The 25,913-nt window shown below is 29.6% G+C and overlaps 1 protein-coding gene across 1 annotated transcript in view; it reads right to left on the bottom strand.

Annotated features, from left to right (window-relative positions):
* Positions 1–25,913, bottom strand: part of LOC106793116 (dystrophin-like) — a 339,379-nt gene that overhangs the window by 312,026 nt on the left and 1,440 nt on the right. The window contains exons 2-31 of the mRNA XM_014759810.1: positions 21,251–21,312; positions 20,393–20,485; positions 18,981–19,058; positions 18,818–18,910; positions 18,636–18,725; positions 18,348–18,546; positions 18,107–18,255; positions 17,144–17,554; positions 16,086–16,727; positions 15,273–15,395; positions 14,706–15,185; positions 14,452–14,612; positions 13,995–14,362; positions 13,566–13,921; positions 13,057–13,491; positions 12,782–12,934; positions 12,230–12,391; positions 11,310–11,612; positions 11,068–11,211; positions 10,809–10,979; positions 10,528–10,710; positions 10,332–10,448; positions 10,140–10,259; positions 6,867–7,091; positions 6,120–6,635; positions 5,311–5,948; positions 4,877–5,024; positions 4,362–4,475; positions 4,107–4,283; positions 3,820–4,042 (exon numbers count right to left, since the gene is read on the bottom strand). Of these exons, the coding sequence (XP_014615296.1) occupies positions 3,820–4,042; positions 4,107–4,283; positions 4,362–4,475; positions 4,877–5,024; positions 5,311–5,948; positions 6,120–6,635; positions 6,867–7,091; positions 10,140–10,259; positions 10,332–10,448; positions 10,528–10,710; positions 10,809–10,979; positions 11,068–11,211; positions 11,310–11,612; positions 12,230–12,391; positions 12,782–12,934; positions 13,057–13,491; positions 13,566–13,921; positions 13,995–14,362; positions 14,452–14,612; positions 14,706–15,185; positions 15,273–15,395; positions 16,086–16,727; positions 17,144–17,554; positions 18,107–18,255; positions 18,348–18,546; positions 18,636–18,725; positions 18,818–18,910; positions 18,981–19,058; positions 20,393–20,485; positions 21,251–21,312 (7,134 nt within the window). The remainder of the gene's footprint in view (positions 1–3,819; positions 4,043–4,106; positions 4,284–4,361; positions 4,476–4,876; positions 5,025–5,310; positions 5,949–6,119; positions 6,636–6,866; positions 7,092–10,139; positions 10,260–10,331; positions 10,449–10,527; positions 10,711–10,808; positions 10,980–11,067; positions 11,212–11,309; positions 11,613–12,229; positions 12,392–12,781; positions 12,935–13,056; positions 13,492–13,565; positions 13,922–13,994; positions 14,363–14,451; positions 14,613–14,705; positions 15,186–15,272; positions 15,396–16,085; positions 16,728–17,143; positions 17,555–18,106; positions 18,256–18,347; positions 18,547–18,635; positions 18,726–18,817; positions 18,911–18,980; positions 19,059–20,392; positions 20,486–21,250; positions 21,313–25,913) is intronic.

Raw genomic sequence — 25,913 nt, 5'->3', positions numbered from 1 at the left:
TTTATAACATTTTTATACATTAAAAGGAAAAATATCTCGAATTCAAATCCTTTGGAATAATAACACTAACGTATACGTAAAGATTATTCTCGAAGAATCTCTTTGGCATCTCTATAAACCCAAACCCCCCCAATTTTAAATATCGACATCACCCGATTCGATATCCAATTCAGAACGGTTTCCATGAGAGAATTGAGACATCGAATTCGACATCAAAGTCGGATAACGCACCCTATTTTCAACGATGACCCTTTCGATCGGTCGATAAAATACTCGTTCGTTCGTTTGCAAACCAAGTCACGAACTAAAGAAATATATCTGTGTATATGAGAAAGAGAGAGAGAGAGAGAGAGAGAGAGAGAGAGAAAGAGAAAGATTTAATTATTGATTAAGGACAAAATTTAATTCATTTTATTAAAAAGAAGTTTAATCATTCGAGTGTAACTTTAATCATTTTCAAACAAATAAAATAACCAACCGGAGAAAAGCGTTAATCAAAAGCAAATAATGATTCGTAAACTAAGTAATAAAATCGGTCGTAAATCCTTAACTAAAAGTATCGAAGAAAGTAATTAATAACGGAACGTAATATAAAAAAAAAAAAATAAAAANATTCGTAAACTAAGTAATAAAATCGGTCGTAAATCCTTAACTAAAAGTATCGAAGAAAGTAATTAATAACGGAACGTAATATAAAAAAAAAAAAAAAAAAAAAAAAAAATAAAAAAAAAAAAAAGATATATACAATCACAAAACAAAAACAAAATCTATGCATATGAGATGGAAAGAGAAAAGAAGATAAACCATTGACCAAAGATAAAAGTTAATTCAACCAATACTGACACACTGCAAACGTAACTGTAATTATTCGGTTTTTCATTAAACTCAACGAACGAAGAGAGCTTTTTCCCTCGCGTATTTATTTCTACCTTTGTCTCTTTTTTTTTCTCTATCTTTTTTTCTTTCATTAAAAAAAGAAATCAAAGAAAAATCATCGATACAATCTCTCTGCTTCACTCTTATTAACATTTCAATACATTTTTCAAGTTTATATAAACCGCGAATGGAAATGAATGAAAATTTTCTTTTTATCAATTAAGTTTATTCATTTATCATTTTCACGCGCGTCTTTTCTCCTCGCTAAGTTTGCTTATCATTGTTCTTATCAGTCAGGCCGTACGAGACTATAAAAATGTGATTATCATTGAAATCGCGTTAATGAGAAGGGTCCATTGTTTATTATCCAACCTTTTGCCAATTCCATGATGAATCGTTAGAAAAAGAAAAAGAAAGAGAGAGAGAGAGAGAAAGAAAAAATAAAGGATAAAAAGGGTTGCGTCTGTCACCGAGTGGATTTATGTGAATTCATTTCTTCCATCTTCAGTCATCCTCAGTCTCGAATACCTCATTATCAGTCGCAATAACACTCTTATACGAAAAGGGTGAAGAAAAAGTAAAAGAATAATAAAAGAAGAAGCGAGACAGAAACCATGATCCGTTAATGAAATCTTACACTTGAAAATCATAATTGTATAATTTTATTTAATTATAAAGAAAGTTCTAATTCTTTCAACATCGAGAAAAATACGATTAATAAATATAAAACGTAAAATACGTATTAACGTTAAACCTAACGACACTTTATCTATAACTATTCATACTGTTTTAAACAAGAAAAAAAAACATATATTCAATATAGAATAATAGATTTTTGTCAATTGAATGTAAAAACGATATATTTTTATCTTTCATTTAGAAATGAATAATTAACAATTATTTTGTGAATTATCACATTTTTATTAATTACAAAACTCGGTCATTTGATTCCGAATGGTAGGTTTAGCGTTAAACGTTACATTAAGGGAGTAGGAGGACTGGGATGGGATGGGATGAAGGGGGGGATATGGGGAGAGAATGTAAGAGATTGGCCGTAGAAATTTCACTCGATTGAAATTTAATAATAACCGGTGCAACTTCTTCAAGGAAAACTTCGAAACGTTTAAGCTAATTGCGATAGGCTAATGAATTCTCTCAGTAAAAGAGAGAGAGAAAGAGAGAGAGAGAGAGAGAGAAATAACGGTAAGGGGGTAAAGAGAAAAGAAGAGGAAATTAAATCGAGTCAGTGAGTTGGAAACATTGAGTTTTCCTGTACTTTCTTCCTCGTCTTCAAACTCCTCGTCTATGCTGCTTCTTCTTTTTCTTCTTTTGCTTTCTCTATCTCTAATATCGTACATCTTATCATAATACTTTTTAAGCACGAGCACGGAAATAACTCATTGTACTTTAAACAACGTAATAAGTACGTTTTAAATCGTAATTGAAGTCTGAGAATGTTAATAAATTGTACTTTTCCAAGATATGCAACGATACATTTTATTATTACGTCGTTTAACAATGCTGCCCCGTTAAAAGACAACCCTTTTTACATGTGCATTTATTAAAAACTTAGTTACCTTTCAATGATACCTAATAATAATTTGTTACTAATAGATGGCGTTAGCTAGAAATATTATCGACGAAGTACGAAATGAAATCTATTTTCAGGAGCACACACACAATTATAGTATTTAAATAGAAATTTATTATAGAAAAATAAAAAAGAAAATAAATTAATTAATAGGATGTGTGTGTGTGACACCAATAAAAGAAACAAAGATGAGTAAGAAATATAGTGTAGGATAAAAATTCAAATATAATAGAATGAACAGAAAAAGGGGATAAACGTGATTACTAAGAAACATTAAGCATTCACACGTACGATCCTCTTTACGCTCGTTATTCTTCATCCTTCATCATTTCCCATTGTATTCCAAGCCACGCGCGTATGCAAACAAAAATCCATCTTTAGGATATTATATAAACCGTTGTTACTTGTGATAAAGTAAGAAAAAAAAAGAAAATCAATTAATAATTAATAATTAAAAATTTGTTAAATCAGTCCAACGCATATACGATCAAATTATTAATTGTTTAAATAATTAATTATTCAGACAGAATATCACAGATTGTTATAAAAAAAAAAAAAGAATACTAACAACCGGTTTGAAAAGTGTCAGTAAAAAAATGAAAAAAGTTTGGTAAAACGCGTAGAGAGGAAGAAAAGTTAAATCTTGTAATTCTTGACACGGGTTAAGTGTGTCCAACACACGAGAAAAACTTGTCTATATGTGTGAGTGACGAGGAGGGTCACAGATTCATTCACATACAGGGTAAAGAACACTATTTCATCCACCCATCCATCCATCCAACGAGTCAGCCTCTTTCTTTCGGTTCCCCTTGTCTTCCTCCTCCCATCAACGCTCGAAACCACCGTAACAAATTACATAGGACATACACGTGCTGTGTCTCTATGCTGGGATGTTGTGGTACGTGTTGTGCTACGTACAACGTGCAGAAGGAAACGACGCGTATAACACGGCAACGGAACGAACGTACCACCCACGACTCGATGGAAGCTTTCTTGCGGTACCAATGAAATTTCACGGCTGAGCATGTCAAATGGAGCAAGAGATGAGAAACGATAAGGAGGAACGATAAAAACTACCACGAGATGACTACTAAAACAACAAAGAGTATCCCCAAAAGAAAAAAAAGTATATACATGATGGAATGAAAGTTGTTTCGGCTTATTCGCGTTACGATAGATTATTTTATTTTTTGTTCTTCGTAATAAAAAAGAAACTACGCGAAGGAATACTATAAAAAAAAAAAATAATAATAATTTCAATCTCTTTAGAATAAAAATTATTTCAACGTACTCGTAGAAAGAATTTTCTTTCAATTCTTTCCTTAATAATAATAAATTTTGTAATTACTCACGTTTCGGTTGTACAACAGTAGCCGCATCCGATGCAATGGTCACTACTTCTCGATTTGGTCCTTCGTTGAAGTTCTTCACAAATTGCCAATCTTCTCTCAATTTCTTCAATTTTTCTTGTAATTCGATAGATATTGGTTGTTTTGCTGCTTCACATTCCTTTTCCAAATTAGTATAATTCTCCAATACATCTTTTACTTCCATTTCTCGATCCACCACGCTAAGCTACATATCATAAAAATAAATTACATTTTTTTTTTACATCCTAACGTGTAATGAACAAACTCACCCTAATATTATTAATTACATCGGTTCTCTCGTTTTGAGGTAACTCCTGTGCGATATTTAATCTCGTACGGACTTCCATAATCCATGTCATTACGGTGTCCAAACAATTGATATATTTTTTTAAAGAAGTTAGTTTACTTTCGACATATTCACGATGACTCGAAAGATTAGACTTTGCCTAATTAATGAAAATCATTTTTATTAAAACATTCACAAACTGAAATTGATGATAACATTAAATAGAAATATACAATACCTTATCCATATCAGCTATAAGTTTGTTATACACATCTTCCCCGCGTTGACTACTTTGCTGACTCATAAGTACCTGTGTATCTCTTTTCCTCGAAATAAGTTCTTCCTCTCTGGCCTTGAAATAAAAAAATAAATTTTGTCCACGCTTTTAATTAACGATCGATATTTTCCAATATGCACGTTTACAATTAATAAACGAGACAAATATAAAGAAACAACATGCATCGGTAAGGTGCATACGTAAGATAAACAGGAGTGAGAGTTTAATACTATTTATATCTTGGCACACTTTCGCTTGCGCAGTCAACTCATGAAATTTGAAGATATTATTAGGATTCACGTATCATACTTCTTTTTAATTATAACAATGCATTAAATTATTCACCAGAGTTATTGCAGAAAATCGATCAAACATTTCATTACAAAATTCTAACGATTTTATATTATTATATACATATATTCATATTTTATGATTACATAAAAAATTTAATAATTTATTAAAAAATAATAAAGTACCTTGATCAAGGACAACCTAATCGAAAGTGATGTTTCATCAGATGGATTAGCCATAGACAATAGCAACGAATTAACTTGTTCAATGACGTGATAAGTAGCCTTTGTAATTCTACCCTCGCTTGAAACTTTTTTCTCGATTGCCAAATTCCTGCAAAAATAAATAACATTTGTTACCATAAGTGATAAAAAAAAAACAAAATGATTTTATTTAATAATTACAATGAATGCAATTCTAAACGAAAACGTATAATTTGTTTTTTAATCATAGAATGCTTACGAAGTTTTCTGGAATAAAAATAAAACATCCTCTCTACGTATTCGTGCATCATATAAAAATATTTATACGATATCATAAAAATAATTGATTTATTTTATTAAATTTAATACTGAATGAAAAAAAAGATATGATTTAAATGGAAAAACCTGTTGCGTACCTTTCCTTGTATGCATTGATTTCAGTCAACAAACGATTCCACTTATGTTTGATATTCTCCATCGTGTTATGTAACTCAGCAACATCTTCGGAAGAAGCACGGCTCGATATGTCAGCATAGGAAGCACTGATATTATTCTTGGTTCTTTGCATGCGAGAAACTTCTTGCTCGAGTTCATACATTTTCGTTTTCGATACTTTCGAATGAGGCAAGGAAAGTAATTTTTTTAATGCGTCCTCGCTTTTTTCCAACCAGTCGGAAAATGCGCGACACATATTTTGAAATTCGTTCCACAATTCGTAGCATTTATTCCAACGATTATATCTCTCGATATAACGTTCGTTGATGCTGTTCCAATCAGCATGCAATTTTTCGATCAAACACTTAATATGTTCTACTTGTTCCTTCTTCGATTGACGTGCAATATTTTCCGAAGCTGAACTCAACTCGTCCAAGTTTGTTTTAAGTATATTTATAGCGTTGTTTATCTTTTTCAAACACTCTTCTTGATTATTAAATAACTCGTAGTCTTTGCCATTCAATGGTGCAGAATTTAAAGATCTTGACACTGTCAATGTTGCTTCCTTTATTTTATTTGCTCTCGTTATTATACTTTGCGTATTTGGCCCTCCAACATCCTAAACAAAAATAAAACAATATTGTATTTCGCGTAGTTCTTAAAAAAAAAATTCAAAAGTTATATTTTTTATATTTTAATATATATATATTTAAAAGAATATTTTTTTAATTGACACGAATTTTTCGAATCAACCCCCAATACATAATGCATTTCATTTCAATATGCTTACCAATTCCATTTTCTTATCAGTCACGTGTTTATCCTTATCCTTGCTACCACTGTATCTTTTAAATTGCGAACTAATTTCTTGCCACTTGGCATTAATATTATAACGAGTAGTTTCCGAAAATGCAACGTTCAATCTCTTCAATTCAACGCTCAACTCATTAAATTTATGAATTAATTCTTGTTTGGCATCAAATTCGACAGTAAACGATTCCAGTTGTCCCTCGTAATTGTTGGCCTCTTCTAATTTTTGTGGTACGTCTCTGAACCATTCTTCAAATTCCAAAAGTATTCTGTTGTATTGTCTTAATACTTCCTCAGCTCTTTGAGCTTGGATACGTCGTGATTCGGTTTCGGTCATCACTTGATGCCACTTGTTTCTTAATTTATCTTGAAGTTCATTATTTATTTTTTCTGCACGTACAGGATCCAAGGTGTGTACTGTCATAACTAAACCATCACCTTTGCTAATCAATGCAGCAGCATCGGGAGCAAGCATACTAATTTCACTCTTAAGTGTCTGCAAAATTAATTTAATGATAATAATAATTACTTAAAAATACGATAAAATCTTTTTTTTTAAATCCAGATAATCAATCATTCGTATAAAATTACGAATGCAATTTTATTTTTTTATTGAATAAAAATTTTCCTTAAATTATATTCACATGTTTTTAATTTACGTACTCATTTTTACGAAGTAATTTTCGCTAGGATTAATTGTTTAAAAATTTAAATTAAAAAAACGAACCTCAAGACGTTTGGTAGGATCCTTCTCGTTACTGATGCTAGTAATAGTCATCAATATAACATCCATTCTATTTAACATCAATTGTGCCGACCTTTCAAATTCTAAAATTTTCTTTTCTATATTAGCTCGTGACGAATTTGAAAAATGACCATACGATCTTTTCTCAGAGTAAGTTTTCTGTTCAGTTTTTTGTGGCAATACCTGTTGCGAATGTTCAAGTTTTATCTATCAAAAGAAAATGTTAATTTAATGAAAATAATGTTTTAAATGTTAAACGAAAAATGAGGAGAATTAAATCGTAGCGATAAACCTATGCGAAATATTATTAATAATAATTAGAAATAGAATAAAAACGCATGTTATAAAATATTATTATTATTATCATTATTACTATTATTATTATTATTATTATTATTATTAACAAATGATTATTTGTTAACCTAACGATGGAAAAACGCGTTACATGTTTTTAGCCAATATGGTTTGACCAGTTGACCATTTAAAATTACCTTGTCCAAGAGGTGCTCAACATGCTCTCCCGAATTAATATCTTCTCCTTCGGAACTAGAACTAGCTACATCGATTTCAGTATCGTCTGAAAATATTAATGCATCGTCAGTTTCCTTGTCGCTTCCATAAAAACTGTCACAATCCTCCAACGTATCATCTTTCGAGAAACTCCTGATACGTTTCAATAATGGCGACTTTCTGTATTGTAATTTCTCAAGATCACAAGTCGGCCTTTTAATCATTTCAATTTCATTAGTTTTCTTAATCGTATCTTCGTGAAAATCGACCATTTTATTATTATCACTTTTTCTCAAGGTATCATCAAGAATCAAATATTCCGCAACGCTTTCTTTATCCTTCAACGAACGACTCGCAATTGTTTCCAATTTGTGAGATTTATCAATCAAATTCGTTCTAGTTTCTAAAGTATTCTGAACGTTCGAATTACCCGAATTAGATTCGTTATTGGTATTATCCAATTTAAGAGTAAGTTTTTTAACATTCCATCCTTTGCTCGGTTCATTACCAGATTTTTTCTTTTTCAAAATCGGTATCAATTCTTTTTTCCTAGCAACAATTCCACTAGTATTTAAGCCAACCGCAGTTGATACTTTATCTCGTGATTCTCTATCTTCCGTATCAGTGTCTATAGATTCTGGTTCTGTTTCTGTATCCTCAACTATTTCAACTCTTTCAACAGCCAATGGTAATAGACCTGCGCTGACATTTGCACTTGGTAAAATAACGTGATCCTCAGGAGAAGCAACAGATTTAACTATTTCCATTTCTTTGACTTCGACGATACGAAAAGGATTAGGTTGTACGTTTGACGTATGAAACGGTTTAGATTCCGTAGCGGTCAAAGTATTTGTGGACACTTTGAAGAACAATGTACTATTTTTGGATAGGAAAAATTCTTCCTCTTCTGTTGTACAAGTTTGCGGAATATCGCAGGCCAAAAAACGAGTGTCACGTAAATCATCGATGTGTACATTCTGTGGCTGTGATGTTTGAACAACGTCGGGTATCGAACTCATGTCTAATTTTCTTCTAACAGCTTTGTTAACGTCTACGATTCTAGTTTTAACTTTGTCAGATTTAGTTGATGATTTTCTACTTCGATGTGGAATTTCTATAGGTGAACTTTCAGGCGTTCGTATAATCGTACATTGATTGTCGTCAAATGCAGGATTTAAATAACCGATACCATACACTTCATTGTTCTCATCCAACAATGTTGTTTCTTTTTTAACTAAATATACTGAATTTTGTTCGGATTTTCTAGATAATTTTTCATTCCCGTTATTGTCTCTCCCCTTATTATTATTATTATTATTATTGCTATTATGATTATTATTATTATTGTTACTATTATTATTATTATTATTATTGTTGTTATTATTATGATTGTTGTTATTAATATTATTTTTCTTAGTTCTCAGTAATAAATTGTCTTTCATTGAGTAGATCCGTTCCTGTGAAAATATTATACGTAAAATGGTTTCATGAAGGAAATGATGATGATGATGATGATGATGATAATGATGATAATGATTGTTAGATTTAGATAGGAGCATGTTAATGAAGTGACAATATCAAAATAAGCATAACCAAGTATATAGATGTGTAGTAATAAGCAACAATGCGTTTATTTCATTGTGCGAGTATGTAAAAGCCGAAATCCTTGCGTTTATCCATCACCGATGCAAGAAGAAGAGTTTAACTTTATTTTCATAATTATTTTTTTTGTTTCTTTTTTTTATCGTAACATTTCTTCCCAAATTTTTCTTCATCAAGTTAAGAAAAATCCTGATAAAAGGGGAGAGACAAAAAATATTTATTGTATATATATATATATATATCGTAAATAATGATGGCAGATACGTGTAATAATATTGTCCATTCACCAAATGATTTGTACAAAAATCGTACAAATCGCATAATACATTATTTACATAGGCAGAGCCACCTCTTGGACGGTACGACATCAATAAGCGAATTGATACATATATTTTTTTATTGATTTAATTATATTTATATATATATTTGCATACGATCAAATAAATAAAATTTGATTATAATGTAAGATCGAAATCTTATATACAATATATATAATGGAGTCGAAAATATATAAATTGTGATGAAAATAAAACGAAAAAGGCGCGCATAAAATTCTAACATACATTATTAAGGATATAGATAAAAATTTGGTTCATTTGTATTAAAGCAATTATTTTTTAAATGTATATTATATACGATTACCCCGTTTCTTACTTTTTTTTTTTTCTTTTTTCTAATTTTTAACAAATTTTTAATCAGCTTCTTTATATATTTTTTTGTACACAAGAACACAAAATTTGTCTCGATACCCTTAATAATATAACACACGTTTAGTATGATACGAAAAATTCATTGTACGCAAGCTAAGTAATCCTCTCTTTCATCCCTATAAATCTAAATATTCTACTACTAATGACAAAAATAGAGCTTTTTTAATGCATATTAATTAGAAGAAAAAAAATTCTTTGTAAAAGATATACGTAATGGTACTATAGTAAGCACAAGCATTACATATACCAAACGTTAAAAAAGTGTAAAGCAAGGTATATAAAAAGCCATGAGTGAATAAGCAGTGCATGATAAACGTTCCAATCAAAAATTCTATATAACAACACATTAAAATGAATTCATAATTTATAATTAAATTAATGTATATAAAAGAAAAAAAAAACAAAAAATAATATAATAAACATTTTCACGTACTTGGATTTTATTAGAAATTTCTTCCCACTTATCACATACTTCTGCTATTTTCGGATAAAATGCATAACGTTGAAGTTGACTAACTTTAAGCTTTGCTTCTATTATTTCACTTTGTATTGCCTAATGAAAAAAAAAAATACAAGACATTCTATAATTCAAGTTATGTTTAAACAAAATGTAGACATTATTTACCTTGCATTGTTCGAAGTGATGTTCCGTTAATTGTTCCATCGGGATCGTGTCTAATCTATTGAATTTTTCTTCAACTTGCAACAACCATGCCTTTATCTCATCAACATTTGGTTCCTCCTTAGACAAAAAGAAAACAATAATTATACTAACATTAAATCACAAGGAAATTAATTTCACCGAAAAAAAAAATATGTACCTCAGAATTACTGCAAAGACGTAACCTTCTTTCCGTGTTAGCTAATTTAACAAAAACGTCGGATAATTTTTCTTTCAATTGTTCGAGATAAGACGGGTCGCATAGTTTTAAAAATTCATCTTGTGATTTTAACAATTTATCTTTAACCGCGTTTAATTTTGGCAGTACTTCCGTCAAAGTTTCCTATATAATTGTAAACAATAATTCATCAATTTATATTATCAAAATTATTCGAAATATTTTCAATGTAATAATTATTTTGTATATTTTTAATTTCATACCCGCACATATATCGCATTAACAGGTAAATCAAGCATATTCTTTTGTGCATCCAATTCCTTGTTAATACTATCCAACGAAATATTCATAAAAGACAAACTTTTATATATATCACGAGATAAATCTAACGCCGTTTCTAATATCGATTTCGATTCGGTAATTTGTAATCCAAGCTAGAAAAATAATAATAGACAAAAGAGGATACAAAAAAAATTCAATTTAAAATTACAAAATAATAACAATATCGAATGATTTATACACCTTATTATATAATTCTTTTAGTGTATCTATCTTTTTGGAAAACTTTTCAGGCTCGCTGACACTCCTCTCTTCGACTAATTTTCTACCAGCAACTATGATGTTCTCGATTTCGCTTTTAATTTCGCTTAAAGTTTGATAAAATCTCTGAAAATATGAAATTAATTTTACAACTTTTAGATCGAATTTTACTATGAAAAAAAAAAGAAAACAAAAAAGAACATATTCTAAACCGATAATGTTACCAAGCAATGTTTTAATTGTCCTTCGATAGCTTCCGGATCTTCTGATGATAATTCTAACAAACACGTTGCTTCTTCGATACCTCGAAGTTCTCTCAAAGCACGAGATAATCTAGGTTCCAAATTAGTTGAACAACGAAAACGTTGAAACTTTTTCTGTACTTCGACAAATTTTTGCTCGATCAGAGTCATTTGTTCTTCGAGTCTGTGAGCTGCTTCTTCTTTACCAGACGATTTATACGTCTCAATTTGTGCTGCCATTTCTTTAAGCGTGGCACTTTGATGTTCCATTTCTTGCATCAATTTCTGTGAGAATATCGTATATTTACACGTATAAAAATAAATCGATAAAATTTTACGCGAGAATAAGACGGATAAAAAAAAAATGGTAGACAATCAATCGTATCTGCTAACGAGTAAGTTATTTATATATATTATAAAAACTCTAAAAATTGACCCCTATATATATATATATATACGATAACGAAGCTTAATTTAAACAGAAATTAATTTTAACATTTCATGCTATTTATTAATAAAATATTATATTCTGCACACAAATTGACACGCTTATCTATCGCGAAAACGTGTATTAAATATAAAGCATTAAATAATAAGGAGATTGTGTATAATTTGTTAAAACACACCAATAATTAATTAGCAACCAAAAAGAAAAAAGAAACTGATACTAATTTGATTTAATAACGAACACGTATGTAATATAACATAAAACACATACATATTAAATAAACTCTCTTATAACACACATTTCAATATATGACACGGTTTCGATATAACATTAATTCGATTAAACGAATATTTTCATCTGCATATTGTTTTGTTTAGATACAACATGGAATTAATTTAATCCGTGTTATATGAGAGTTGAGTGTACATAGAAAGAAACAATATAGAAAACAGACCTGATAATCATGTGGCAAATCATCGGCAGTGAGATCGCAGTCAAGACGTGCAGTTAGTACAGAATCTACTTGCGTTAAGGAGTGCTGAAGAGCAAGAATTCGGCCTTCCGATTGTTGCGCTTGTTTCACCGATCCTTCCAACAGCTTCGCTCGTTGACCTGCCTACTCAAAGTAAAACTCTATCTTTCTGCTTAACTCTTTTCATCAAACAAATCTAATATTTTTTCACCATTGTTCTTTCTTTTTTTTTCTCGTTATTACAAACACTAGTAGAACTATTATTTCTTTTAACGTAAAATTCACAGCATACCGTATGATTCCATGCGATTATAAACGTATTCATATACGATGGTTAGATTCTATTCTAATACAATTTTCTCTCTTGCACATTTGTTTTTTTTTCCTTCTTTTTTTTTGTTTTAACATTCCAAGCTTCTTTTTAACATATATTTACAATTCATCATTGACCATTGACTAATATCGCTGATATTGGTGAGACACATATGTATTGTAAAAAAAAAAATAAGAAAAGAAAAGAGAAAAAGAACGTACCTGTCCATTTAGATTTTCCCAACGATTGGTTAAAGCTTCTACGTCCGTTTGTATGGATTGCGTCATGATATTACTATCAACCAGTTGCTTACCAATTTCTTGAATTTTTTCTTGCCTAGACTCTGGATGATTTCTTATATAATTTTCAAGATCCTTTTGATTGAATAAATTTACGAAATATTTATATTAATGTGTGTGACTTTTTTTGTTTTGAAAAATGTAATAAATAATAATAAGAATTATATTTATATAAAAATAAATTGTGAAACACTTACGTCAAGTTCCTCGGAAATTTCTTCCGCGTCGGCAGCACACTTCGTTGATTTTTTTAATCTCTTTTCTAATTTATCCAACCAATCATTCTCTTGAGCAACCAAAGCACGAAATTCGCCGTACTCGTGTGTAGCATTTTGTAAATGTCTATAACGTTCATAAATCCGATCCGTGACATCGGTCCAGCGTGCATTTAAGAAAGTAAATCTTCTTCCTAATTCTTTAACGGATGAACCTTCCGAACTTAAAAGTTTGTCGTTTCCCATTTCGTTTAAATTCCTAAATTCTTCAACGCGTTTATCAATCTTATCCTTTAAAGTCTGATATCGACCGCGAACTTGAAATAGTTCAACCGATGACGTTATTTTAATGTCTGCTGGTATTTCTTTCTCCAAATCCGATAACCATTTAGTAAAATCGTCTATTCCGTTCACAATCTGATTGTTCAAATGATTTAAAAGTATTTCAATCAAATTTATAAGTAAAAAAACAATGAAATTATTTAACTCACCTCGTCGTTTTTCTTTAAAGCCGCTTCGTATTTATCAATCAAACTTTTAACGTCGTCCGTGACCATATTCCATTTGCACGAAATATCTTCAACTTTGTTATTCAATACACTGGCAAAGTTAGGCTCGGATATTTCAAGTAATTTATTTGTTGATATTTGAAGTATCTCTACTTTCGGTTTAGTTTCGTCTATTTCTCGAGAAAATGCTCGCATCTGTTCTAATTTATATTCCGTCATTTTGATATCATTTAAATCAGTGTTGTTTGACATTTCTACTGCTATATGTCCCATAGATTTATCAAGCCAACTTTCCAACGTTAAAAGTTCCTTGTCAAACGTTTCTAATAATTTAATATCTACGAAAATAATATAATATTTAATTTACAATATTAATAATCATTTCATTTCAATGAATTTGCGTGTGATTACCTCTTAAAAGGTTTTGTTGTCTTTCTTCCAATATTATTGGAATGTCACTCCATTTAGTATTAAGATCTTGTAATTCATTTCTCAATTTTTGCGCTTGAGTATCGTCTGTAGTTTTAGTTATTAATTCGTGACCCGTTGAATTAACGTAATCAAACATATCTTGATATTCTTTCAATGTGTTAGCAAGATCTAGGAATTTTTTAACTTGTTCTTCCATAATCTTTTTATCAGATATTATAGTATGTTCGGATAATAATAAACTTTCGACGTTATTAACGAATGTCATCAGATTCGTAATAGATTCAGTATATTTCTTAGGTGGAATTTTTTCGATTTTATCTGTTATTTCGTTTAAACGATCGGATAATCTAAAAGTTTAATATTTATATTATATTTGTAATAAATAATAAATGAATACAACAAATATTCTATTAATTAATACGCAAGTTAGACTTACAATTTTAACATTTTTTCCCAATTAGAAAACAATGTATTTGTATCGGCATCTAATTTATTATTTTCACTGGCTACCGAGTGATTACTTTCGGAAAGTTCTTTAACTTTGTCAATTAATCTTTTAACACGTTCGTCGTGTGATTTCATCGATTTCATTTTTACCTAATTAAATAGACAACAACAACAACAACAACAATATTAATTTGACGTAAATAAATAAAATCATTGTTAACGCGAAGAAGTACCTTTGCTTACCCTGAAAATATCTATTTGATTATTAGCTTTATTAATCTCAAACCATTTGGTATAACTATCTAACATCATATTCAAGCTATCCAACTCGTTACGAAATTTTTTGATTTCTTCCAAATATGTTATACGATTTTTAATTTCTTGTAAACGATTACTAGTGGCCGACCAACAATGTTGAATATCTTCTAATTTCTTTCTCGCATCTTCACTTGACTCATTCGTATTTTCTAATTCCTCGACTAATCTTTTTCCCAATTCGAGAACTTTGTCGTATTCGCTTTTGTGCAATTCAATATCTGCCAAAGTATCTTCGTAGACAACTTTTTTTTCGTCAACACTTAATTCATCAAAAACACCCTCCGATCGGCCAATTTCCAAATCAACGTAATCCAACCATTTGTAAAGCCCAAGTAATGCCGATTCAAATTCGTGTTTGGTCGTATTATCTAAACGTCGTTTTTTCATATCGTTCTGTGGCGTCGACTAAAGTAATCAAACTAATTCAGAATAATCTCCTACTATATAAACGATATAACACAAGTGTGATTATATTTTATTTAAAAGACGTACCGTTGCTGCAATTTCTTCTTTATATGCAATACTCGTTACCGTTTCCGACATCCATTCGTTATTACTGATTACAGTCGTGTCCCTTTCAGATTTTAAATCAAATTCAAAACCGGAACTAGTGATCTAAACGCGTTACAAAAGAAAATAATTAGAATCTAATTTGTCAACCGATTTTTTTACCCACTTTTTTTTTTTTCTCTATCACAATTTCACCTATAAATAATTTCTCTTATCGTAGATGTTTTTTAAATAGCAATAATTAAAACATCGAGAACGTACTTATACAAATACAATAATTATAAAAGAAAAAAAAATTAAAAAAAACGAAAGCAAATTCTATCAAGAGAATAATAATTTTATTATAAAAGTAATACAAAAATATATGATATTAATATCTTTTAGATCAATGTGGTAACATGAAATTTTAAATACAATCATTTTTCGCTCACGCAAAATCGTTAATCACACGCGAATATTAATTACATCGTTTAGAAAAATTTGAAACAAAAAAAAATATACATATACATATCATCATAATATTATATTATCACGATATGCGTGCGTCATATAAATTATAAATGTGCTATAAAAAAAAAAAACGCTAAATAAAATATTAACACACATCAATAAATTAAAATAATTCAATAAATAAATAAATATATAATAAAGCGTAAAAAACATCATTTGCATATATTTTAAAATTGTTTGGATGTAATAATAAAAAATATAAAAAAGAAAAAGAAGATCAAATAAAATCAAAATACACGGTTCAATTAGAACATTCATCATAATTTAATAATGCACATTTGTTACCCTTTGGCTTTGAACTTCCATAATTTGTCCAACAGCGTCCCAACGATCTTGCAAATTTTCGATTTTTTCTAACATATTAATGCTATCAGGAGATGATCTTTGATTATCCAATTCTTGGATGGACTCTTGCAAGGATACCACTTTCTTTCCATTTAAATCCATTTCCATTTTTAATATTTGCAATTTTCTTATTCTTTCTAATACTTCGCCGATCTCGCTAGCCGGATTTGCTTCCATTTGTTTAAGCGTAATTTCCGTTTCGTTTAACCAAGCAACTAATTTCTTATGATCATCGATAATATTTTGCCAAAGAAAAGAAATTGTTTGAAGACGTTGACGCCTCTCCTCTTTCCATTGGCAAATGTGTGCCCATCTTTCACCCAAAGCTGACAATTGATCTTCCATTTCCGTATAAACAGCCTCCGAGTTTTCTTCATCAACTACTACGACAATATTTCTCATACTATCGACCACATCCTGTTGCGCCTTAATATCCTGTTCTAATTCATTTAATCGTTTCATTTGTTCATCAAAACTAGATTGATTCAATTCTATCCCAACCATTAAAGAAATTCTATCCTCGGTTTTCGTCAACCATTGTCTAAGCGCATCTATTTGTGCTTGCTGCATTTGCATCAATACCTGAGATTCACAATGATCATTTATATATACAATTATTGATTCTATTATATATCTAGAAAAAGAAGATCTATTAATAATCCTTATCACTCCAAGCATGACTCTCACATATCTGAAATGCATTTCAATAAATAAATCATTATAGTATGCATCATTAATAGTAGACATTGTCTGAATAGAAAGTTTAGAGAATTTTTTAATATTAATTCGATATTAAAATAAATGTATTTGAAAAGTCATAGTTTTTTAATTAATTTTAATTACATTACAAAAGAGAGGTATACTTTGAACAGAAATTTAAATAGCCCGAATGTCAAGTTGGCTGTGTAACATCAGTAAAGTAAGATACTTAAAATCTGAGCAAACAATTGGAGTGATAAGGGTTTAAAGAATAATAAGAAAAAGAATGAAATGTGAACCTCGTGAATTCTAGTTTGAGTATCCATCGCCCTCATTCTAAGTCCCTCCCATCTGGAATTAAGGAGGGACATTTGAACGCGTACTTCATGTTCCTCGTCCTTGTGCAAACCACCCTCGGCTAACAATCTCGCACCTTCTTCCAAAACAGCACCTACCCCATCCTGATGTCCCGTCAATTCAATCAAGAATGCTTCGTGATCGTGAAACTGTTGCTTCAACGTTTCCAAATTCGTACCGAGTTCCGGCGCATGATTCAACTTATCCTCGGCCTCTAACAACCACGTTAAAACTTCCTCGAGTGCGACCTGATAACCACCGAGTTCAACGGAAACGTTCGTCGCAAGACTCATCGGACGTGATGTTGGCATTCCAAATGTTGGCGCTCCAAATGTTGACAAAGTTAAAGTGTTCTATAATGGAAATATATTCTAATCTAATCGCATTCCCTAATTGCATCCAACAAATTTCATTTTATTAACACTAATATTACCAAAAACGTATTTATAATTATTTCTATAAGAGTGCAGTAAAAATTATTCGTCTTTTTTTTTTTTTCTCCTAAATAAAGAAAAAATAAACTTTTATTCGTATAAAGCTTTTTCTTTTTAAATATCTATTCAATATGTCAATTTAGATATTAAAAAAGAAAAATAAGTATTTAGAAACTCATTTAACTATAATTAACAATCGCTTTGATTCGTTTCGATGATTCTTGATAATATAAATGACCAATTTTAATTTTCGAATTAAAATTATTTCTTTACAATTTATAACACAATTATAATTAGAAATATTATTTTATTGTTTAATTATAACCCAGTACCAAATGGACTAGTTCAAGATTCGTATAATTCATTATCTGCACTCACTTGTACATAATAAATATTTTGTTAAACGATCATTTGACCGGTTACTGTACAAATAGGTACTTGAATTGTTGGTAAATTTAGTGTTAAGCGTACCTCAGTGCCTGGTGTTGTAACAGGACTACTATCACTCGTAATCGATAAATCCAAATCACCGGTATCGTCTCCGGATTGAGTTAAACATTGAAACAAGCACATTACGTACATCATTATTGATTTCTTATCCGGTACCGACGTATTCACATCTATAATTAACGAATACAATAAAGAAATAAAAAGAAAATACAAATAAAATGACATAAATGAAGAAAATTATTGATCGTAGTAACTCAAGTACCTTCCGGATCTAAGAGTCGTTCTATTCTAAGATGTTCTTCAGCAAAACGAAAAGCATGATCTAATCTGGCATTAGGATGTTTTCGGGAAATAGCATTAAAATCAAACAATTGTGGTTTGCAACGATGTAAAAGTGCATTGAACGCTAATCCATCTGACCAAGAAGTTGTAAAATTTTTAATGTCGACACCAGGGTAACTCTAAAAGCGAATTTAATATATTTTTAATACAAAACAAAAACTGAATTAATACAACTAGTAACTAGTTCTACGGACGAACGATATTTTACCTGAGAGTTTTGTCTGCACCATGCTAAGAGAGTCTTTTCTAAATTCGTTTGTTGTAATTCCGTCATCAAATCTTTTAGATGATAATGTACCTAAGTAAATATTTTTAATTAAAATTTAAAAACAAATATAAAATCTTTTTCCCAAAATTATGGAAAAATTGATAATTATTTTAATGACATACCTGCCAGTGTAAAATAATACTCCATACTAAACCAAGTGATAATTTTGGGTTACCGTCTACGATATCATTGCTACTAATATTTACAAGCTTCACCTAAAATTATATTTATCCAATATATTCGATACTCTTTTTATTTTTTTTTTTTTTTTAAATAAAAACTTACATTGTTCTGTTCGAGGATTTGCAATGCTTTATTAACATTATTGAGATGATGAACTCGCATACGACCGCGTTCTCTTTTCTGAAAATAATGTTCATACTTGTATATATTAATCAAAAAAAAAAAAAAAAAGAAATTTATTAATTACGTCATAACACAATATTTTTCTAAACGTAAGAAATTTTTAAAATCTTATATTCCATTTTTTAAATGATTCCAATTAATTCTTATAAAAATAGGACTAAAAAATATACATATATATTTCTTTGAAGCCTCTTTTTTAAAACTAAAATAATCTAGAACACATTTATCTCGACAATAAGATCATTTATGGAGGGAGACTCGTCTTCTATTTACTCACGCAATTAAATGAATAGAGAAACGACTAGCGTACAGTCAGCTAAGAGAAATGTTCCTACTCTAATTAATAAAGACGATTTGTGTATGTTGAAATGCGTATCGTTATAGATCTGTACAATCATTCAACTATTACAACTATACTAACAAGTACTGAGAACATTCGAAATAATTTATATGATTAAATCGAACGTACGAAGACGTACGATGATGGATTGAAAAGTTTTTTAGATTTTTAAATAGCTTAATATGCATAAGGAAACATTTTTATATCATCTAAAAATATTAACATTACTTTAAATACGTCATGCAGGAATTATTTATATTCATTCCTATATATAATTAAATATTCAAATAACTCACTTATATATTTTCTTTATTTTTTGTTTTCTAATAATTAACATAAAATTGACATTATTAAATGTTATAATAAAACAAAATTTCTATGCTAACGTGGGACGTTTATATTTTCTAAAATTTCATGCTACAAATATTTGAACTTGAAAAAAATTAGCTGTCGCCTGGTTCCACGTGCATACATCTGCCAGTTAAAAGTATAAACACCTGCGTGAACTAGAAAAAGACACAAGACGGCACACGTATCTTTATTTTCTTTTTCTTTTCTTTTTTGTCCTCTTTCCCTTTCAAAAGAAGTACTTACACTACTACAAATAAAAAACGGGAATAAATAAGTATCTTTGATGGATGAAACTCGTATCCTTTTAAAAAAAAACTTGACGTGAACGTAATTAAACGTATGCCAGTGAACTGTCATCAGGATAATAATCCTCGAAGCAAAGATGGTCATTTTACGATGAAAGATAAAAAGGTAAAGAAAAGGTTAATAAAAAGAATAAAAAAAAAGAAACCCCGTCCTCCCCCCACTAACCTCGCCCTCCCCCCTCCCCTCCCCCACTCCCTTCACGAAGAAAACGAATATTATTAATTATCATTTGAAAAGACCTATGTACTTGTAATATATAATATATAAGTATTTCGACTTTTTTTTCGAAACGATTCTTTCACGGACATGTAATACAATCGTTGTAAGCACTTACGTAAACTTTCGACGTGAGTACCTCCAGGAGGGACAGAAGCCGGTTTCCGTCTCTTAAATCGACGAACAGGTCGGATATCGGTTCGTGCTGATTCTGTGAAAAATAAAGATAAATATGTAATTCAAGGTCTCTTATTTTCACCGAGATAAAAAGCAAAATATATGTAATTAGTTGCACTACCCATGATCGATCGGAATGATTTCTTTTTTTTTTTTTTTTATATGTAAATAAAATATATTTTAAATAAAAGTATATTAAAGTATAGGCTTGTGTTTTAATGTACCCTTATTATTAGAATTTGACAAGAAAATTCGTTTTTATTTCTTTTGTTTTTTTTTCTGAAAAAACAATCTGTTCGAAATGTTCAATTTTTGTCGTAAAAAGGATGATACGCAAAGATAATAAAATACAATTAATACGTAGAGCACAATGTATAAACACTTTTATAGATCCTATCCGTTATGATTATGATTTTGAATTCGCGATAGTAAGATTGTCGCATGAGATTCAGTAGTAATCGTGACGTAGTTCATAACTCCAATAATATTTGATTTCCAATCTTCTCATGCTACAAGACAGTAGCGTGGGCGGCCTTGATAAACGAGGACAACAACCAATCACTAGTTACTGCGTGTATAATGTTCATTAAAAAAAAAAAAAATACATTCATTCTTAAAAGATACTTCTCTGCCTACAGAAATACAATAATTATCTATCTATCTCCTCCCCCCCACCCCTGATCATCTTGATTTTTTTTTTTCCCCCAATATAAAAAGATCTAATAAAATTATTTTCTTCGTACTTTATTATAAGATTGTTAAAAAGAAGAAGAAGAAGAAAAAAAAAAGAACCACTCACCTTCAGCAGCTGCGAGTTGATCCATTTCGTAAAAGTTTTCTTCTGCACGTCTTCTCGTTCATCTGGAATAAGAAGAAAAGAATAATTAACATTCAGATAAATGTGTTATCATAAGCGTTCATATCGTGTTTCCTTTTTGATAATATCTATAATAAAAAAGAAAAAGATCTCGAAGATCGACACGAAAGATACGAGAGGGATATATTAAAAAGGAAAAAAAAAACAGAATATGGTTTTTTTTTTTTAACCAAATGCGGTTATGAGAAAATTGTAATCATCCGGAACGAATGTTAGAATGCTTCTAACGTGCGTTGAGTTGATTGTAAACTTCGTATATCTCAAGCAACCATTTGTCAAGAATTCCAGCTACTACGAGATCATGGTGAGTTTCGTTTTATGTATAATATGTACACACACACACACACACAACATGTACGCTCGCTCGCTACACGCGCACGCATGTGCATAAATATGCGTATAAACTGCGATGACTTATCAAGATAATTACGTGAGAGTGGTCATCTTATTAAAAAAGTAACGTTCATCGTGTTCGGATAAAACGATAACAAACTAAATATTATTATCACCAACGCGTGAAACTTTAAGATCCATTCAAATGTTCCATTCTATCGCGGAATTATTATTGTTACCAACACCGACGCAAACCCGATTCGTCGTCTATCGCATTGACATTAATTGACCCTAAAAAGTTCATAGTAATAAACTAACCGATCGTTTTAAATTTTACAAATCTTTTAATTGAGATCAAAACTATTGGCCACCTGCACGAACCGAATAACAAATGTTTCGAATTTATAGATTGTTTTTCTTTATTTAATTAAAAAAGAAATTAAAAGGTTCTTTCTTTGTTGTGACTCAAAACTTTTCAATCCACTCTCGTGCACATCTATCATTTTCTAAACTGCAATTAATTTTATAACCAAAAGATTAATCCCTACTTCATGTCCCAAGTTTAAAATATTAAAAAATATATATATATATAAATTTCTATAATTTAATTATATCCCTATAAAAAAATAATACCATAACTTTCACGTTGTCATAATATTTTTGACAATTTTTCTATAGAAATTATAAGCAATATTTTGTATATTATCACAGTTTTTATTTAAACAATCGACCACTGCAATACTAATTGTGAGTAATAGATATTTTTTTTTATAATTGTATACGATGTTAAGCTAAACGATCTTGTTTCAGTAGCATCAGCGATAAAAGTGTTAAACAGGAGGTGTGCAGGATTTCGATGTCGCGAAGATCTCGCATGTAGAATTGCCATGCATGAGAAACTAACGCCTCATTAGATATGTAAATGTAAACTCGTTCGTAAATAGAATAGGTAGCTTAGACTATACCATGTATGTATATATATATATATATAGATCTAAAGTTTACTATGTAAGAGACTCTCATCTTAACGCAAGAAAAGAACATTTTCTAGTTAGGTAAGTAATTATTCACGCTCGATCTAAACGATATCTTGTGTATGATAGAACGATTAGATTATTCTTTGATAGAAAACCGCAGGTGCAAACGCAGCTCCTTACTAGATCCAATACTTCCGCATTCAGATTAAGGTTGCATTATAAGTGAACGACGTTTAACGTTACATTTACTGAACTCTCTACCCTTTTTTCTTCTTCCTTCTTTTTTTATATACTTTAAACGATCCTAGTGAGAACGTGATGTTTCTGCTGATGATTGACAATCTAAATATAAAAATATATATACAACTTTCCATTTAAATTATATCATATTTAACAGACAAATAATGGAAACTGTTGATGAAGAAATTAGCACCGTTTTTTATGCGAGCTTCTGTATGCTACTTAAATTAACAATTTTACAAGATGTTCATCTAAATATCGTATATATAATTATCCAAAAGTTTATGAATTTGTATAAATATAAAAAGAAAAATATATTCTTTTTTATCACGTGTGATACTTATAAAAAATTTCAATAAACAAAACGAATTGATGCAAATTTTAGTTTTAAAAAATTGACGAATGGTTATTACAATGGTAATTTAAAGATAACATAGTATTACGTTACAAGTCGTGAAAGTGAGAGACAAAAATAACAAAAAATACTAATTATAAGTGTTCACAAAAAAAGATGTTGTACTATGTGTTCATACAAAGAGTCAAGTATACTCTTTTCTACTTATTGAAATAATGGAATGGTTGTTTGAATGAAGAGGTGTTTTCTCTATTATTTTCTTCTTTTCTTTTTCTTAACTCGATTCTATTCGTTTAATCGGTTCGCGTTACATCAGCGACTGTATCGTTTACTATATGCTACCGCATTAGTATTATATCGCATTCATTCACGTTATTGCACTAGAGAAGTGCACCACAGTAAGTAGAATGCAGGTATATACTATTCTACATACTACTTACATACTCGAAGACTTTGAACTTAGAGACGGCAGTAGTTTATATATATATGTACCTATATAAGTTCCATCGGTGATCCTACGTTGCTCATACGATGAACATACAAAGTAGTATCGCGTTTCATTATACGATCCTGATAAAACTCGACAAATATTTTCTACCTTACGTACGATCTTGAAATAATTGAAAGTAACTCTTTAATGGTGATAACGTTAACATCTTTATCACAGCCACGATACTATTTAACAACCATGTTATACCTATCTGTAACTATTTAATACTAGAACTATTAAAACCAATCAAAATGATTAGTCTTATCCGCTTATATAGTATTAGTATGTATAATATTATTAATATTTTAATATGAAATAAAATACATAATATATACTTTAATATAAATATATTAAATGTTTATATATATGATATGACACTAATATTTTGTTTCTATTCTAAATTAACATTAAGTAAAAATTTGAATTTTTGTAATTTCGTATTATATTTAATTCAAAATCATCTTAATTATTTTTTGGTGACATATATTTGCGACAATGTTATTTTGACTGACATATAATTGCAGATGTTTCTAATACTAAACACGTTTTTAAAGTAAAATTCATTTTGATTTAATTAAAATTTGTGTTATTTTGACTGATATAATATAATCGTAGGTATTTCTAGTTTTAAACACGTTTTCAAGATAGTCATTTGATTTTGATAATTACGCGATTTAAAGTCAAATCCAACAGAATCGGGGAAGGAAGAGATAGGTGTGTGTATATATATATATACATATATTTCTGTATAGGTACATAATGGAATTGGATCGATCTGACAAAGAATCACATGCCACACCTATCGATCCCTATACTCAACAAAATGCGAGCTATTTTGATCCTACACTCCTAAGCATGTACATTTCTATATTTTAACTTTTCCTTTCCATGAATCCAGTTAAAATACAAAAAGAGTTGGGTATGATGTCAGTATCTTGTATTACATCACCGATCGTAAATCTAGCCTGCGACATGCGCTTCTTTTAAAGATGATGCTTATTTTAATGCTTCGTTACAAAATATAATGGTTAATCTCTTACTAAAAAAAAGGTACATCAATTTTATTCAAACGCATTAACACAAATAATATAAATGGTATATATATATATATAGTTTTTAAAATTTTTATGTAAATAAAATAAATATTTAAAAAAATAAACATGTAAATTAAAGATAATGAGAAATTACCTTACTTTTTTTTATATTAATAGAGATTAATATGAAATCAATATGTTGACCAATTAGAAATATGTTTTATCTCTCTCCTTGATGAGATATCTATTACAAGATATAAAAATGATTTAAAATAAATGTAAACAATTGGCTTGATAAAAACCTTCACGCTAGAAGATTACAGGAATTCTTTCAGACTCGATTTCTCGAGTTACAGAAAGGCACACCAGGCATGAGAAATTCAAAGACAAATAATATCATTTCTTAGCTTCCATTATGTAATATTTCAATGATTAAGTATTACCTTTCGATCCTGAAATATTATTAAATCATACTTTATTACGTTTCTCTGTCTGTCATTATTATAAAAAGTTTATCAAAGAAATTAGAATATTACAATGGACAAACTTGAAATGAACCTTTTTCAAGCCTTCGAACCTACCACAATTATCATAAAAATGATAATAAAAATAAATATTAAACGATCGTAATTATAAAAACTAAATCATAAATAATATTCGTATATTTATCTAAAATACAATAATTTAAATTAACATATAAAAATAATAGTAACACGAGAAAAAAAGAATCTAATAATAATTGTTACATTTTTTAAAGCACGTTCGTTATAACATGAATTATCATCAGTATAAGGCTCGTACATTGACCGTTCTCCTTGACATATGCATTTCACGTGTCACGCGAACAAAAGGTTTATAGATAAGATAAAATATATACTATCGTTTAAATTGAAACTTCCTTTAATTTCGAACAAAAAGGATTACAAACACCAGAACTGCCACTTTGAAAAGAAAATTCTCTTAAAAAATAACGAAAATTGGCGCGAAAAATTTAGCACGTTTGAATTAAAAAAAGAAAAGAAGAAATGGCGGTAAATATAAAAAAAAGTACGAACCAAAGTTACGCAAAACCTCGACGTTAACTTAAAATTAGATTATACCGTTATCGAAACAGAATATGAGAATGAACACGAGTTGGTGATAATGTATAATATTA

Source organism: Polistes canadensis, unplaced genomic scaffold (genome assembly GCF_001313835.1).
Source record: "Polistes canadensis isolate GaletaPanama2010 unplaced genomic scaffold, ASM131383v1 scaffold_0, whole genome shotgun sequence".
Classification (NCBI taxonomy): domain Eukaryota; kingdom Metazoa; phylum Arthropoda; class Insecta; order Hymenoptera; family Vespidae; genus Polistes; species Polistes canadensis.
Note: the sequence above shows the minus strand (reverse complement) of the source record. Positions and strands in the feature narration are given on the sequence as shown.